Source organism: Diabrotica virgifera, chromosome 10 (assembly GCF_917563875.1).
Source record: "Diabrotica virgifera virgifera chromosome 10, PGI_DIABVI_V3a".
Lineage (NCBI taxonomy): Eukaryota > Metazoa > Arthropoda > Insecta > Coleoptera > Chrysomelidae > Diabrotica > Diabrotica virgifera.
Genome location: NC_065452.1, coordinates 30,574,092 through 30,590,497, shown reverse-complemented (window position 1 = coordinate 30,590,497; position 16,406 = coordinate 30,574,092). Strand labels below are relative to the sequence as shown.

General features: G+C 32.2%; 1 protein-coding gene across 1 annotated transcript in view; it reads right to left on the bottom strand.

Moving 5' to 3' along the window:
- Positions 1-6,772: 6,772 nt before the first annotated feature.
- LOC126893180 (protein phosphatase methylesterase 1-like) overlaps positions 6,773-16,406 on the bottom strand; it is a 40,436-nt gene continuing 30,802 nt past the window's right edge. Inside the window, exon 7 of the mRNA XM_050663134.1 lies at positions 6,773-6,964. Within this exon, the coding sequence (XP_050519091.1) occupies positions 6,810-6,964 (155 nt within the window). The 3' untranslated portion in view covers positions 6,773-6,809. The remainder of the gene's footprint in view (positions 6,965-16,406) is intronic.

The window sequence follows — 16,406 nt, the reverse complement described above, 5'->3', positions numbered from 1 at the left end:
TAAACTACCCATCTCATAAATTATATGTATTTGGTGATTACAATCTTCCGGAAGCTCAATGGTCTAATGATGATTTTGGTGTTAAAGTAGTTTGTCCTAGTACTTCTTCAGCACTTCCAGTGGCTCAGTCTTTTGGTTACCTTCAATTACTTCAAAAGATAGATATTCCAAATAAAAGGAACATTTATTTAGATTTATTGTTCACAAATGATAAAGATGTAGAATTAAGTTTGGCAAGGGAACAAATTTTCAGAGATAGCTTACATCATGTCAGTTATGAATGTATTATTAGAAATATTTATAAGAAACAGGATCCCTCTGGTTTATTTTATGAAGACTATTACTATGATTTTCAAAATGTCAACTACTTGGGTCTTAATGATTATTTGGCAGGTATAGATTGGGAGCGGTGTCTGTTGTACCAGGATATAAATACATCTTTGGAGGTTTTTTATGAAGTCTTTAGTTTGGGAATTTCTTTTTTTGTGCCTCTAAAGAAATATAAAACTGGGACGTATCCTAAGTGGTTTTCATCTGAGCTTAGAAATCTTTGTTACCTTAAAAGAGCAGCACACAGAGCCTATGTCCATACGAAATCCTATGATAGTTATAATGAGTTTTCTAGGTTGCGAGGGGAGTGTAAACGAGTCAGGAAGGTATGTTGGCAACACTATTTAATTAAGGTGGATCAAGAATTTAAATTAAATCCTAGATATTTTTGGAAATATATCCGAGACTTAAAGTCAAATCATTCTCTGCCTCAAAACATAATTTACAATGACAAAGAAGCCAGAAATGGTCAAGAAAGTGTTGCATTGTTTAAAAACTTTTTTGAATCAGTATATACTTCCAGGAACCAGGATGATTCACTGTCAATAGAGATACCTGAAAATGTTTCTGAAAGTTTAAACTTCACTTATATTTCAAAAGTAGAAATTTTTAACAAAATCTTGGAGCTTCCTAATAAAAACACACTAGGTCCAGATGGGGTACCAAACAGTTTACTTAAGCACTGTATTTACACTTTAGTTGTTCCATTATATTTACTATATAATCAATCTTTGAAGTGCTCAATATTTCCAGATAAATGGAAGCATAGTTTTATAATGCCTATATTTAAAAGTGGGGCAAAAAATCTTGTTACTAACTATAGGAGTGTCTGTATCCAGTCATCAATTCCAAAACTATTTGATAGCTTAGTAAGTGATCAATTGAAGTGGCTCTGTAGAGGATTAATATCCAATAACCAACATGGTCCAATGTGGAAACGCCTCACACACAACAGAGATGAATGGCGAGAAATGGGAGAGGCCTTTATTCAACATTTCGAATAGAAAAAAGGCTATAAAAAAAACCAACATGGCTTTTGTGCAGGTAGATCTACGGTCACCAATTTATTATCGTATCAGATTCAAATTACAAAAGCACTTGAAAACTTTCAACAAGTGGATTCTATATATACTGATTTTTCCAAAGCCTTTGACCAAGTAGATCACACACATTACTCAATAGGCTTTATAATGTTGGGTTTAGCATAGACACTCTAAAATGTATTAAGAGCTTTTTGTCTGACCGTCAGCAAAGAGTTAAAATAGGTTCGTATCAATCAGATTCTATAAATGTTACCTCAGGAGTTCCCCAAGGAGGACACTGTTCTCCGATTTTCTTTGTTTTATTTGTAAATAGTATTTTTGAATGTTTTAAGAACTGTGAAGCCCTGGGTTTTGCAGATGATTTGAAATTTTTTAGAGTAATTGGCAGTTTGGAGGATCAAAAACTTCTGCAGGAAGATATTGATAGATTAGATCAATGGTGTAGGATAAATAAGCTAAGGTTAAACATTTCTAAATGTTGTCACATAAGCTTCTTTAAAGGAATTAGAAAATTGAATACTTCATATTCATTACACGGGATAACACTGAATTATGTTTCTAAAATTAAGGATTTAGGGGTTATATTTGATGAAAACTTAACTTTTGTGGAACACATTAATACAATTACAGTGAAATCATCAAAAATGCTAGGTTTTATAGTTAGGAGTTGTAAAACTTTTTCTGTAAATACATTCAAAATTCTTTATTGTTCATTAGTTAGGTCTAGATTAGAGTATGCTTCGGTGATATGGTCTCCATATCATGCAGTGCACATTGCAACAATTGAAAGCATTCAGCATAAATTCTTGCGGGTGTGCTCCTATAAACTTAAGTTGATTATAGTAGATCATGAGTATAGTGAAATTGAAAAGCAACTTAAGTTACAATCCCTGGTAGATCGCAGGATTTGTGCTGGATTAATATTTCTGTACAAATTAGTAAATTGTACAATATATTGTACAGATCTATTGAATCAATTACACATTGGGATTTCCTCAAGAAATAGGAGAAATCGTTCTATCTCATTTTTTGTACCATTTCACCGAACAAACTATGGTTACTACTCTCCTTTAGATAGATATGCAAGAATTATAAATCAGTATCATCTAGAGGTCTTTGGTATTAGTTTATATTATTTTAAAAGTCAGTTAAGGAGCATAAATTTTTAGATTGCAATATGACGTGATGTAACCTAGTCTCTATTTAAGGGTGTATATGATAATGTATAATGGAAATAATTTATTTTAAATTTTTAATTTAGAATTAAGTTTATTTTCAACCTGTTTACATATTGTTATTTATTTTGTTAATTGTAATTTGTTAATGGGGTTTTCTCGTAAAATAAATAATAAAATAAATAATGTGTGCTCCCTGTTCTCACTTCTTATGGTTCCCAAACGTGGACGTTTACAAAAGCAAACATAGACAAAATCATAAAAACGCAAAGAGCAATGGAAAGGCAAATGTTGCACATAAGACTATTGATAAAAAGAGAAACGAGTGGATAAGAGAGAAAACCAAAGTTAGGGATGTTAGACAAGAAGTTGCAAAGTTGAAATTCTTCAGTTATTCCACTGGCTCTCCAAAGCGAAATTTTTAAACAACACGACGTATTCTGAGGGACTAGAAACCTCAAATTATTTTAGTGATGACTGGTTCTGATTAATATTCGTTCTATAAGAAATAAAACTGATGAATTATTTTTGTTTCTGGAGGAATTAGGATTTCCTCCGATAGTTGCGGTTACAGAGCACTGGCTTGAAGTTAACGAGCCTTTTTTTGTAGGAAAATATACGGAGGCACCCAGATTCTCTCTAGAAATATTGATTTTTCTCTGGTAACAAAATATGACTTTTTGTTAAGTGAATCCTTCTTTGAGTTTTCCTTAGTTTATAATAAAAATCTTAATCTTTACATTATTTGCATTTATCGATCACCTGATTTTACCGTGGAACTATTTTTTCAGAACCTACTAAATTTGTTAGATGACCTGCCTCAAAAAAGCAGAAACATTCTATGCGGTGATTTTAACATTAATTATGCTGCTGCTAGTGCTACCCAAGTGTCCCTGGCAAACATATTTGAATCGTATGGTCTCTCAATGCACGTTAATTCTCCTACAAGGATTACAAAAACTTCATCTACCATCATTGATTATACTGTCTCAGATTTCTCACCCCTTGATGTCCACTCTACAATTATTAATGCTGGACTATCTGATCATGAAGCAGTTTATACGAAGTTTAACATCTTCAGCAAACCCTCCTCAAAAACCCGACGTTTAGGTAGGATTTTTTCCGCCCAGAATTTTCGTAAATTCCAAAATTTATGCTTAACTTCTGAGTGGCAATTTCCTTCTATGGACGTGGACTATAATTTCAGTGTTTTTCTAGATATGCTTCTCCACATCTTCAATAAGGCATTTCCTTTAATTCCTATTAAGCCAAAACATCGGAAACCTTATGTTACGAAAGGTATTCGCATATCAGCTAAGAATATGCGTTCACTACTATACATCAAGAAATTTACTACCAATGTTGCTGTCACTGAATATATCTTGAAGTACAGGACAACATATCTAAAACTTGTCAGGTCAGCTAAAAAAGCCTATTATCAAAATCGTCTGGGAAGCTCTAAAAGTGTTGCAAAAGAAACTTGGTCTATAATAAACGAGCTTCGAAATAAAACTCACACAGCTCAATCATTTTCCCTTCCAAATCCTGAAAGTCTAAACGACTACTTCGTTAATGTGAGTAAAAATATAACATCAACAATTTTGCCGCAACAAGATCCCATTTCCTATCTTCCTAATTCAAGAAAGGTCTCGAATTCATTCTTTTTACGACCAGTCGATAACTCTGAACTGATCCAAACAATCAATAGTATCAAAAGCAAATCATCATGTAGTACTGATGGACTATCTATAAAAATTTTCTCTAATCTCACAGAAAATGTGTTGGAAATTCTTCTCTCACTAATTAATGATTCCTTCGAAAAAGGTAAATTTCCAGAGTGCCTAAAGACAGCCATTATTATTCCTCTTCATAAGGGTGACGAAAACTCTGATGTCTGCAACTATAGACATATTGCCTTACTACCGGTGCTCTCCAAAATTATTGAGAGACTCATTAAAACTCGACTTATGTCCTTTATCGATAATAACAACATTTTATCACAAAATCAGTTCGGCTTTTTAACAAATAAATGTACCACTGATGCCATGTTTTCTGTACTACATGAGGTTTACCAAGCACTAAACAATAATCTTTATACTGCCACTGTTTTCTGCGACTATGCCAAAGCTTTTGATTGTGTAAATCACGACATCTTGATTACAAAACTAAATTTCTATGAAATTCGTGGTATTTCTTTGAATTGGTTCCAATCCTACTTGAATAATAGGAAACAACTAGTTAGAGCAAATGATACTAGTCTCAAAAACATTGTATGTGGAGTACCACAAGGTTCAGTATTGGGTCCTCTACTGTTCCTTATCTTTATAAATGACATCACTAATTTAAAAATCAATGGGAACATTTTTCTTTTTGCTGATGATACCAGTATCACTTGGAGCAACTCAACTATTGCATCTCTTCATGAAACTATAACTTCGGATCTACTGACGATAAAGACCTGGTCTGACTCTAATTTACTCTCTTTTAACGTAAATAAAACAGTAGCATTATCATATAAAGGAGCTCTTCAACCTTTACCTCTTAATAACAGCCAGATCAGTACCGCTGATTCTGTAAAATTTCTTGGTATTTTTTTAGACAGCAACCTCAAATGGTCCCTTCATATCGATTCGTTAAGTAAGAAACTCGCCTCAGCTTGCTATGCAATAAGATATGTCTCTAGGGAACTCAATTTAGCATCTTCTAAAATAACATATTTTTCGTTGTTCGAGTCTCATCTTCGATATGGTCTTCCTTTTTGGGGTTCTAGTACAGCTGCTCAATTTGATGTCATTTTTAGATTGCAAAAAAGGGCAATAAGATATCTGTTTGGCCTCAGAAGATCTACACATTGCAGAAGTTACTTCAGAGATCACGAAATTTTAACACTTCCATCTTTATTCTAGAAACGGTTTGTTTAATTCGTAAACACCTTCATGTCTTTCCATCAAGGCCCAATCATCTTTACTCCACCAGAAATTCAATCTTTGATATTTATTTACCGATTCCATCCACTGAGTTAGTAAAGAAATCTATATTATATTCCGCAAAGAAACTGTACAATCATCTTCCGTTAGGTACAACTTAAATCTGCAACATCTTTCCCTAAGTTCCGTAAAATGACAAAAGCCTATTTATCCAAAAGACCATATTATTCAATAGAAGAATTTCTCAATGAATAACTAAGAAAATTGGGTTTCATATGCAGTAGCATAAATTTGTCAGTTCCTTATGTTGTACCTATTTTATTTTATTTGTTGTATGTTCAATTTGCAATTTATATAAATTTTGCAATAAATTGTTTTTGTCTTGGCTTTTATATTTTATACTGTACATTATTGACGATTTATCTAATTTTAGTAAATTGTAGTTGTTATTTGTTATTTATATTATGTTTTTCTTTTGACTGTATGTAAGCTTTGTCCATAAAATTGTAAAAATTTTCAGTGGCAATAAAGCATATTTCTATTCTATTTTATGGAGATTTGCCGGACACACTATAAGACAAAAAGAAGACCGATGGAACAAAATTCCTATAAATTGGAGACCGTGGGAATATAAACGAAGCAGAGGAAGGCCACAAATGAGATGGGCAGATGATATCAAGAAGCACGTGGGCTCTAGGTGGATAACTGTAGCAACAGACAGATAATAATGGAAAAGGATTGGGGAGGCCTATGTCCAAAGATGGACCGAAGCTAATTAGATAGATAGATAGAAGTCGATATAGGTAGATAGTAGGGAGTAGGTACCAAACCGTAGATATCTGGGATGAGTGAATTTTCTCCCTTAGAGGAAGTGCGAGCCTTATGGCTAAATCTGGAGTAGAGGAACAAAGCATCAGAATGTCTGTGAATTGTGGGACATAAATCAAAAATTATATATCTATCAATTTGGATTCAGTTCACCAATCTAGAAATGGAAGCGGTACAATAGTATTTGCACATAAAAGACTTATCTGCTCTTACAGTGAGATCGTCTTTACTCGCGAGTCAGAGTCAGAAAATATTTCACAAGAAAATTATGCTCAGAGTAAAGATCGACATTTTAAAATTTTTCCATACATAAAAGTATTCTATAAAGTCAAAACGAATGAAAAATACGTTTTTTATTGGTACATGTAGTTTTAATTTGTTAAAATTAAATACATTTATTAAGAAAATAATTTGGCCAACGTTATATTGAAACATTTTTAATTTGAATACAAAAATATATAAATACTTGCCATAACACCAATTTTTCTATTCCTCCGAAAAAATATTTAACATGCTGGTAAACTGGTATGAACGAAATTTGATTTTGGCGTGGCTATCCTCTGCTTTACCAAGTATCCGCTAACTATTTCAGCAACTTGGTATGGTTGGTCCTCGTGAATAGCATGCCCAGACTTCGCCAGTACTTGAAATTGAAACTTACCTAAAAGTGATGGCAATGATTATACAGGGTTATTATAGGTATTTTTGTATTTTGACAACGAAACCTGATTTGGGCTTCGAAACGTTAATAAATTCATTTTTTAGTAAAATTGTGGCTTATTTCCCATAAAAATACGTAATTATAAAAATGCCACAAGGAAATAGTTTCAGAACAACATTATACAGGGTGTTTCATTGGGAACCGGAAATACTTGAATGGTTAACAGAGGTCACTGATGCGGTTCTAGATATACTACATTTATTGGCCCACCGGTTTTTATAACCGAGTTACAGGGTGTTTTATCGATTTTGCCCATTTCTTTCTGGATCTATATCTTTAGAACCACCTTGTATATTTTTTTGATATTTGGTACACATGTGTCTCATTTAGAAACCGAACCACCTAACTGCTAATCAAAAGAAAAACCAGGTCCGGATAAAAAAATATATAAAATCATTGTGGCCTTGAAACAACACCCTGTATATTGAAATTTTCAAAATCCGTTTCCATATTTGAAAAAAGCACAAAAAACTAAGTTTAATGGTTCGCTTCAATTTTTTGCGAAGAAAATTTAATAACTTTAATTTTTAAATTAAGTATATTGGAATTTTTAAGAACTCTAATATTAAAAAGCAGATATTATTAACTTTTAATAATAAATTATTAAAGTTAATGACTAAATACTCATTTTAAAAATAATCAATAGGTACTTATTTACCACATTGAAACGACCCACTTACTTATCACCAGAAAAATCCAGGTCCAGATTAACAAAAGAATATAAAGTAATTGCGACCCTGAAACATCACCCTGTATATTAAAATTTTCAAAAACCGTTTTCACATTTGAAAAGAGCACAAAATACTAAGTGTAATGTTTCGCTTCCATTTTTTGCGCAGAAAATTTAATGTCTTTAATTTTGAAATTAAAAAAATCTGCGCAAAAAATTGAACTGAACCATCAAACTTAGTTTTTTGTGCTCTTTTCAAATGTGAAAACGGTTTGTGAAAATTTCAATATACAGGGTGTTGTTTTAAGGTCACAATTACTTTATATTCTTTTGTTAGTCCGGACATGGATTTTTCTTGCGATTTCTAAGTGGGTCGTTCCAAAGTATTAAATGAGGCCCCTAGAACATAAGGGTTCTAAGAATTTTTAGTAAATCGGTTTAAATACAAAAATGGACTCCCAAACACATATAAATCATGGTAGCTTCAAATTGTCTACATAAACTAGCCACAACATGATCAAAAATGACATGGCATTGAAAACATGCTAAGTAGTACCTACAGGGTGTGGCATTAGTATGACAAAGTCCAATTACTCGTTTGTCGTAAGAGATACGAAAAAAAATTATTTAGGTAAAAGTTGGGGCACTAATAGGACCATAATTTAAAAATATTTTCAAATATACAGGGGCGTGCGTATTGACATGGTGACACAAACTTATGTTTTTTTTTAAAGGAACACCCTGTATATTTTTACATTTTTGGATTCTCCTCAATGTTTCCATTCTTAAAATATATGGTTTTGTAATATTATACGAGGTAGTTTAAAAGATAATTACGTTTTTTTGTTAATTTCGTAGCAACTTTTACACTCTGTAGAATTGTAGTGATTTGACATCAAATTTTTATTTTACGTTCAAACGATTTTTAAGATAGTCTACTATTGTTAAACATTAACAGTATAGCGAAATGTTTAATTTTAGTATACAGGGTTGGTCGAAACTCGGAATGAGTATTTTCTTAGTTTTCTTAAATGGAACACCCTGTATTTTAGTATTGTAATGAAATGATATTTTATGGTACTTTTTTATTTCTTAAGCATTCCCTATACCTAAGTGCTTTAATTTGTAAGTTATTCGTGATTCTTTAGGCCAAACATTAATTACAAGAAAAATTACGTGAAATTTTATTAGGTGGCCGTGAAAATATCCAATCAAAAATAATTTTTCGAAAAAAATACATCATAATCTGGCCTGATCCTTAATTTATTAATATTGGATGAGATATCCAAATAAATTCGTAGTTAAGATTGTTGGTGCGCAAAATATTAATAAAAACATACAATATTCTACCTAGTCGGCTATGACACTAAATTTCCTTAAAAATTTGATATTATACTATTTTTATAGTTCCAGTTGCTTTGTTACCATCTTTGTTACCATTACTAATATGAATTTTTCTAATGAAGAACTGATTAATAAGATTTTTGTGCTAGTGAAGTATAACAAAAATGTGCTACTAGCAATAAAAATTTTTCATCAGAAATTCCCTGATAGACGACAACTAAGAAAAGAAACGTTTAAAAATATACTAGAACGGTTTCAACGGATTGGACACTTAGATTATGATAAATCTGATCGAACAAAAACTATTGTAAGTGAAGAAAACAGGAATTAAATGTAATCCTTAGTTTCACTGAGGATCTGCATATTAGTACAACCGTTCTTACAATCTAAGTATCTAGTCTGTTAAAACCGTTTTAGTATACTTTCAAAAGTTTCTCTTTTTGGTTGTCGTCTATCAGGGAATTGCTGATGGCAAATTTTTATTGCAAGTAGCTTATTTTTGTTATACTCTCATATCACAAAGCCATTTTAATCAGTTCCTCATTAGAAAAATTAATATTAGTAATGGTAACAAATCAACTGGAACTAAGTATAATGTCAAATGTTTAAGCAAATTTTGTGTCGTAGCCAACTAGGCAGAATTTTGTATGTTTGATTAATATTTTAAGCACCAACAACCTTAACTACGAATGTATTTGGATATTTCATTCAACATTAATAAATTAAGGTTCAGACGAGATTATTATGTATTTTTTTAGAAAAATTATTTTTGATTGGATATTTTCACGGCCACCTAATAAAATTTCACGTAATTTTTCTTGTAATTAATGTTTGGCCTAAAGAATCACGAATAACTTACAAATTAAAGCACTTAGGTATAGGGAATGCTTAAGAAATAAAAAAGTACCATAAAATATCATTTCATTACAATACTAAAATACAGGGTGTTCCATTTAAGAAAAGTCAGAAAATACTCATTCCGAGTTTCGACCCACCCTGTATACTAAAATTAAACATTTCGCTATACTGTTAATGATTAACAGTAGTAGACTATATTAAAAATCGTTTTAATATAAATAGAAAATTTGATGTCAAATCACTAGAATTCTACAGGGTGTAGATGTTGCTACGAAATTAACAAAAAAACGTAATTAACTTTTAAACTACCTCATATAATATTACAAAACCATACATTTTAAGAAAGGAAACATTAAGGAGAATACAAAAATGTAAAAATATACAGGGTGTTCCATTTAAAAAAACATAAGTTTGTGTCACCCTGTCAACACGGACGCCCCTGTATATTTGAAAATATTTCTAAATTATGGTACTATGTGTGCCCCAACTTTTACCTAAACAACTTTTTTTCGTATCTCTTATGACAAACGAGTAATTGGACTTTGTCACACTAATGCCCCACCCTGTATGTAAATTTTTTAAATTTGTCTAGAACTTTGAATAGTTTTCTCAAAACTTGGCACTTACACCCCCTTGTGTTCTAAGGGCCTCAAATAAGTATTGATTATTTTAAAAATGAGTATTATACAGGGTGTCTAGAAACTCTACAGACAAACGAAGACAGGAGACAATTTAACCCAATTCACCTAGTCCGAAAATGCTTCTTAAGGGAGCTAGAGCTCTTTGAAGATGGCGTCATGAAATTAGTTTTTCTTAAATACCTCCCGAACGCTTCTATTTAGAAAAACAAAAATTGGTGTGCGTATTTACTTTCTAGAGATGAATCGATTCCATCCATTGCAAATTTCTAATACCGGTCATAGGCGTCCGTTTTGGGTAGAGCAACGGGTATTTTATCGCATAACTTTTTTGTCCTTAACTTTTATGCATTTTTGACACCGGATTATTAAATTGTGAGGTATTCTAGTACTAAAAGGTACTCTTGCTTTAAGTCGGTAGGACACACCGTTTTTTAGAAAAATCGATTTGAAAATTTTTCGTTTTTGGAATTTGAAAAAAAATTGAAAGAACTTTTCAACAAAAAACGAAGTATTTTACCAACATAAAGTAAGAGTAACTTTTAGTACTCGAATACCTCATAATTTAATAATCTAATGTCGAAAATGCTCAAAAATTCAAGACAAAAAAAGTTATGCAATAAAATAACTGTTGACCTACCCAAAAGGGAGTCCTATGACCAGTACTAGAAATTCGCAATTAATGAAATTGATTTATCTCTGGAATATAAATAAATGTACCAGTTTTCGTCTTTCTAAACAGTTTTTTTTTTGAAATTTTTTTTTTGATTCAAAAAGCGAAAAATTTTCAAATCGATTTTTCTAGAAAACGGTGTCCTACCGATTTAAAACAAGAGTACCTTTTAGTACTAGAATACTTCACAATTTAATAATCCAGTGTCAGAAATGCATAAAAGTTAAAGATAAAAAAGTTATGCGATAAAATAACCGTTGCCCTTCCCAAAACGGACGCCTATGATCGGTACTAGAAATTTGCAATGGGTGGATTAGATTTATATCTTGAAGATAAATACGCGCACCAATTTTTGTTTTTCTAAATAGAAGCGTTCTGGAGGTATTTAAGAAAAACTAATTACAAGGCGCCATCTTCAAAGAGCTCTAGCTCCCTTAGGAAGCATTTTCGGACTAAGTGAATTGGGTTAAATTATCTTAAAATTATCTGAAGAATCTCCTGTCTTCGTTTGTCGGTAGAGTTTCTGGACACCCTGTATATTACATACATGTATTTTAATATCAGAGTTCTTAAAAATTTCAATATAATTTCAACATAAAAGTAATTATATTGTCTATGCAAAAAATTAAGCCAACCATTGAACTTAGTTTTTTGTGCTCTATTCAAATGTGCAAACGGTTTTTTGAAAATTTCAATATACAATGTATGGTTTCAATGTCACAATGAACTTATATTTTTTGTTAATCCGGACCTGGATTTTTCTTGCGATTAGTAGTTGCGTAGATTGGGATCTAAATGAGACATATGTGTACCAAATAACAAAATAATATACAAGGTGGTTCTAAATTTGTGGATCCAGGAAGAATGGACAAAATCGATAAAAACACCCTGTAACTCGGTTATAAAAATCGGTGGGGCAATAAATGTAGTATATCTAGAACGGCCTCAGTGACCTCTATTCCCATTCAAGTATTTCCGTTTCCCAGTGAAACACCCTGTATATAAAGGAGGTAAAAGCTTTAAATTTGGTGATTTGATAGACATGGCCAACTTCACAGGTTTAAAACATGTTTTGATTGACTTCTCAGAAAAAGTTTCATTCTTAAATTTCACGTTTGTATATCAAGACACAAAGTCCTACCATATCATAAATACTGTTGTTCTGAAGCTATTTCCTTGTGGCATTTTTGTAATCAACTATTCTAAATGGGAAATAAGCCACAATTTAATTAAAAAAATTATTTTATTAACGTTTCGACGTCCAAATCGGATGTCGTTGTCAAAATACAAAAGTCCAACAAAGACACAAGAATGTCAAAATACTCTCCAAATAAAACTCAATGGAATCAGACAGGAAGATACTGCAGTGGAAAAATGGAGACAATTAAAAACAATAATAACGGAATCTGCAGAGGAAACTGTCGGAAAAGCCAAAAGGTAAAGAAATGCGGAATGGTATGATGATGAATGCAGAACTGCAGTAGAGGCAAAAAGGAAAGCTAGGCTTAACAATTTCAAAGAAACACAAGAAATAGGAGAGAAATTTATAACGAAAAGAGAATACAAGCGACTAGAATATGCAGAAGAAAAAAAAAGAAAGGCTTTGAAAAAACAAGTACAAGAAATCTTAGAACATAACAACAGACACGAAAGCAGAAAATTCTATAAAAGAATAAAAGAAAACACACAGTCATTTAGACAAAAATTGACAATATGCAAAGACAAGGACGGAGAACTACTAACAGAGAAACAAAAAATTATAATGAGATGGAAAGAATACTTCGAGGAAAACCTAAATGCAGACAATGGAAATGATCAAAACGAGACAATATTATATTATATGGAGGAGCAGCACATTGAAAATCCGAGTTATGAAGAAGTAGTTCAAATAATAAAGAAATTAAAAAACAGTAAAGCGCCAGGAACGGACGGAGTTTCGGCAGAATTGTTGAAATATGGAGGATCCGAACTCTGGAGAAGAATTCATTACCTGATAAAGTTGGTATGGACCAAGGAGCAAATGCCGGAAGAATGGACAGTTATTCTTCTACAGCCAATATACAGGGTGTTTGGTAAAGAATGGGCCATAGCTTAACCTTAGATTCCTGAGGTTAAAATAGGTAGATTTAAGCTAACTTACCTTAGTACAAAAGTTGATAATAACCGAAATACAGGGTGTCAAAGTTAAACTTTTATTTTATTTATTTTTGAATATTTCCTGACAGGCATTCGACAACAACACGAAATTTGGTAAGTGGTGCTGGTACTGTATACCCTACTAAATTATGTTAAACAAACGTTTCTGTCTACTTCCAGAGGCGTACGACTGGGGAACGTGAATGGCTGACCCTTCCCAAATTCTACGCCACTGGCGGAATTGCTATTTTAGTGCAATTTTTTGATTCTCCAATACTTTCTATGCAAATAACATACTCTCCATTCGTAACGATAAAGCCCTTAGTTTTCGAGATATTTGAAGCTAAAAACGAAGGAGCACAATACATTAATCAAAATAAATGTGCCTTTTCATTTTTAACTTCAAATATCTCGAAAACTTGATGGTTAGGAATGAAGAGTATATTATTTGCATAGAAAGTATTGGAGAATCTAAAAATTATGCTAAAATAGCAGTTTCACCAGTGGCGTAGAATTTGGGAAGGGTCAACCATTCACTTTCCCCTGTCGTACGCCTCTGGTAGTAGCCTGAAACGATTATTTAATAGTGCCTACACTTTCTGCCAAGTATGACATGGATATGTCAAATTATTTTAAAGTATTCTTTTTTTTTAATAATTTATTTTTTATTTAAAACTTTAAGAAATATATGTGCCCGGTACTATAAAACTATTTGACATATCCTTATGATACTTGGCAGAAAGTGTAGGTACTGTACATCCTACTAAATTATGTTAAATGATCTGGCTACTACCAGAGGCGTACGACAGGGGAAAGTGAATGGTTGGTCCTTCCCAAATTCTACGCCACTGATGAACCTGCCATTTTAGCATAATTTTTAGATTCTCCAATACTTTCTATGCAAATAATATACTATTCATTCGTAACGATAAAGTCATTAGTTTTCGAGATATTTGAAGTTATAACTGAAAAGTCACACTTATTTTGGTTAATGATCCTTCGTTTTTAGCTTCAAATATCTCGAAAACTAATGGCTTTATCGTTACGAATGAAGAGTATGTTATTTACATAGAAAGTATCGGAGAATCAAAAAATTGCACTAAAATAGCAATTCCACCAGTGACGTAGAATTTGGGAAGGGTCAACCATTCACTTTCCCCCGTCGTACGCCTCTGGTAGTAGCCAGAAACGTTTGTTTAACATAATTTAGTAGGGTGGACAGTACCAGCACCACTTACCAAATTTCATGTTGTCCCATGCCCGCCAGGAAATATTCAAAAATAAATAAAAAAACAAGTTTAACTTTGACACCCTGTATTTCGGTTATTATCAACTTTTGTACTAAGGTAAGTTAGCTTAAATCGACCTATTTTAACCTCAGGAATCTACGGTTAAGCTATGGCCCATTCTTTACCAAACACCCTGTATAAAAAAGGAGATAAGAGGGAATGCCAGAATTACAGACCAATTACATTGCTAAATGTAATATACAAAATCCTTTCTGGCATTATCTACAATAGATTGTCAGAATACTCCGAAAATATAATTGGTGATTATCAAAATGGATTCAGACCAAATAGAGCCACTACAGACAACATATTCATACTAAGAACAATACAAGAGAAAGCTTATGAATTCGATATAGAACTATTTAATATGTATATAGACTTTAACCTTCCGATGACCAACCTTTTTTTGTTACACGGATCACCAAAGGGGGTGAAAAATGACCCCAGGTTCAAAAATGTCAAAAATGACAATTAACAAAAAAATAGTTTTTTTTTAATTTTTAATTTTTTTATGGCATGGACTTTATGTCATTCGGCCAGTCACAACATGAGTATTAGTGTCATGTGTAGTGTGTATGTTGAGTAAGTGTCTTGTTACTTTGCAAAGTCGACGTCATTAGCGTAAAACTACTTGGAATTACACATAATAGACGCTATTTTACTAAACATCAACTTCAGAATATATTTTTTATTCCTAAAATATAGGGAATTTTTTTTATTTCAAAATATGAGGATATCTAGAATGATATTAAAGTCAAATAAAAAAATAATGAGTTAAATATTGAAAATACTTTTGAATTTATTAAAGAAAAACATACGCTGGGGTCACAATTTCCCCCGCTTGGTCATCCGAAGGTTAAACAAACTTTTGATAGTGTGAAAAGAGACAAAATGCTGGAAGACCTCCGTAATGTAGGTATACCAAAAAAATATATCAGCCTCATAAAAATGAATTTGCAGGGTTCAAAAGCCACAGTTAGAGTAGATGGAGAACTGTCTCCCCTGTTTGACATCAACATGGGGGTGAGACAGGGAGACGCACTTTCAACCATGCTGTTCAACCCAGTTCTTGAGGCAGTCATCAGAAAAACCAATGTAACCGACCATATAAATACCAAAACAGTACAAATTACTGCATATGCAGACGATGTCGCCATTATTAGTAGAAGCAAGACACGACTAATGGAAACGTTCAAGGAAATTGATCCTGAAGCACAAAAAAGAGGGCTTAAAATAAACGAGACAAAAACTAAGTACATGACCATCAAAAGAACACCTGAGAATGAAAATATTATAGCAATAGACAACTATACTATTGACCGTGTGGATGCCTTCACATATCTGGGCACAGAAATCAATCAGAATTCCGTAACTAGCGAAATTATTGCACGTATTTCCAGTGGAAATCGTACACTTCGCGTCATATAAAACTGGTACACTTTTTTTTCCCAATGTAAACCTGTGTTCAGACTGACAATTATTGTTTGTGAATCACTTCGTTGTTGGCATCACAGATAACGGAATTGCACTAAATCTAAATACAAAAAAAAACGTTTAAAATGTATATTTCGAATGGTAATACATATATTTAAATTCCAAACTTGTTCACTGTAAAAGTTATTCATTTTGTATTAATTTCAATTTAAATTTTTCCAGTATGTTTTATTTATTCTACACAACTTAATGCAGTTTTGTCCTAAAATTTACGAGAAACCAATCACACCTCTCGATTTGACATTAAACATAATAATTTAAAGTCGTGTCAAGATTTATA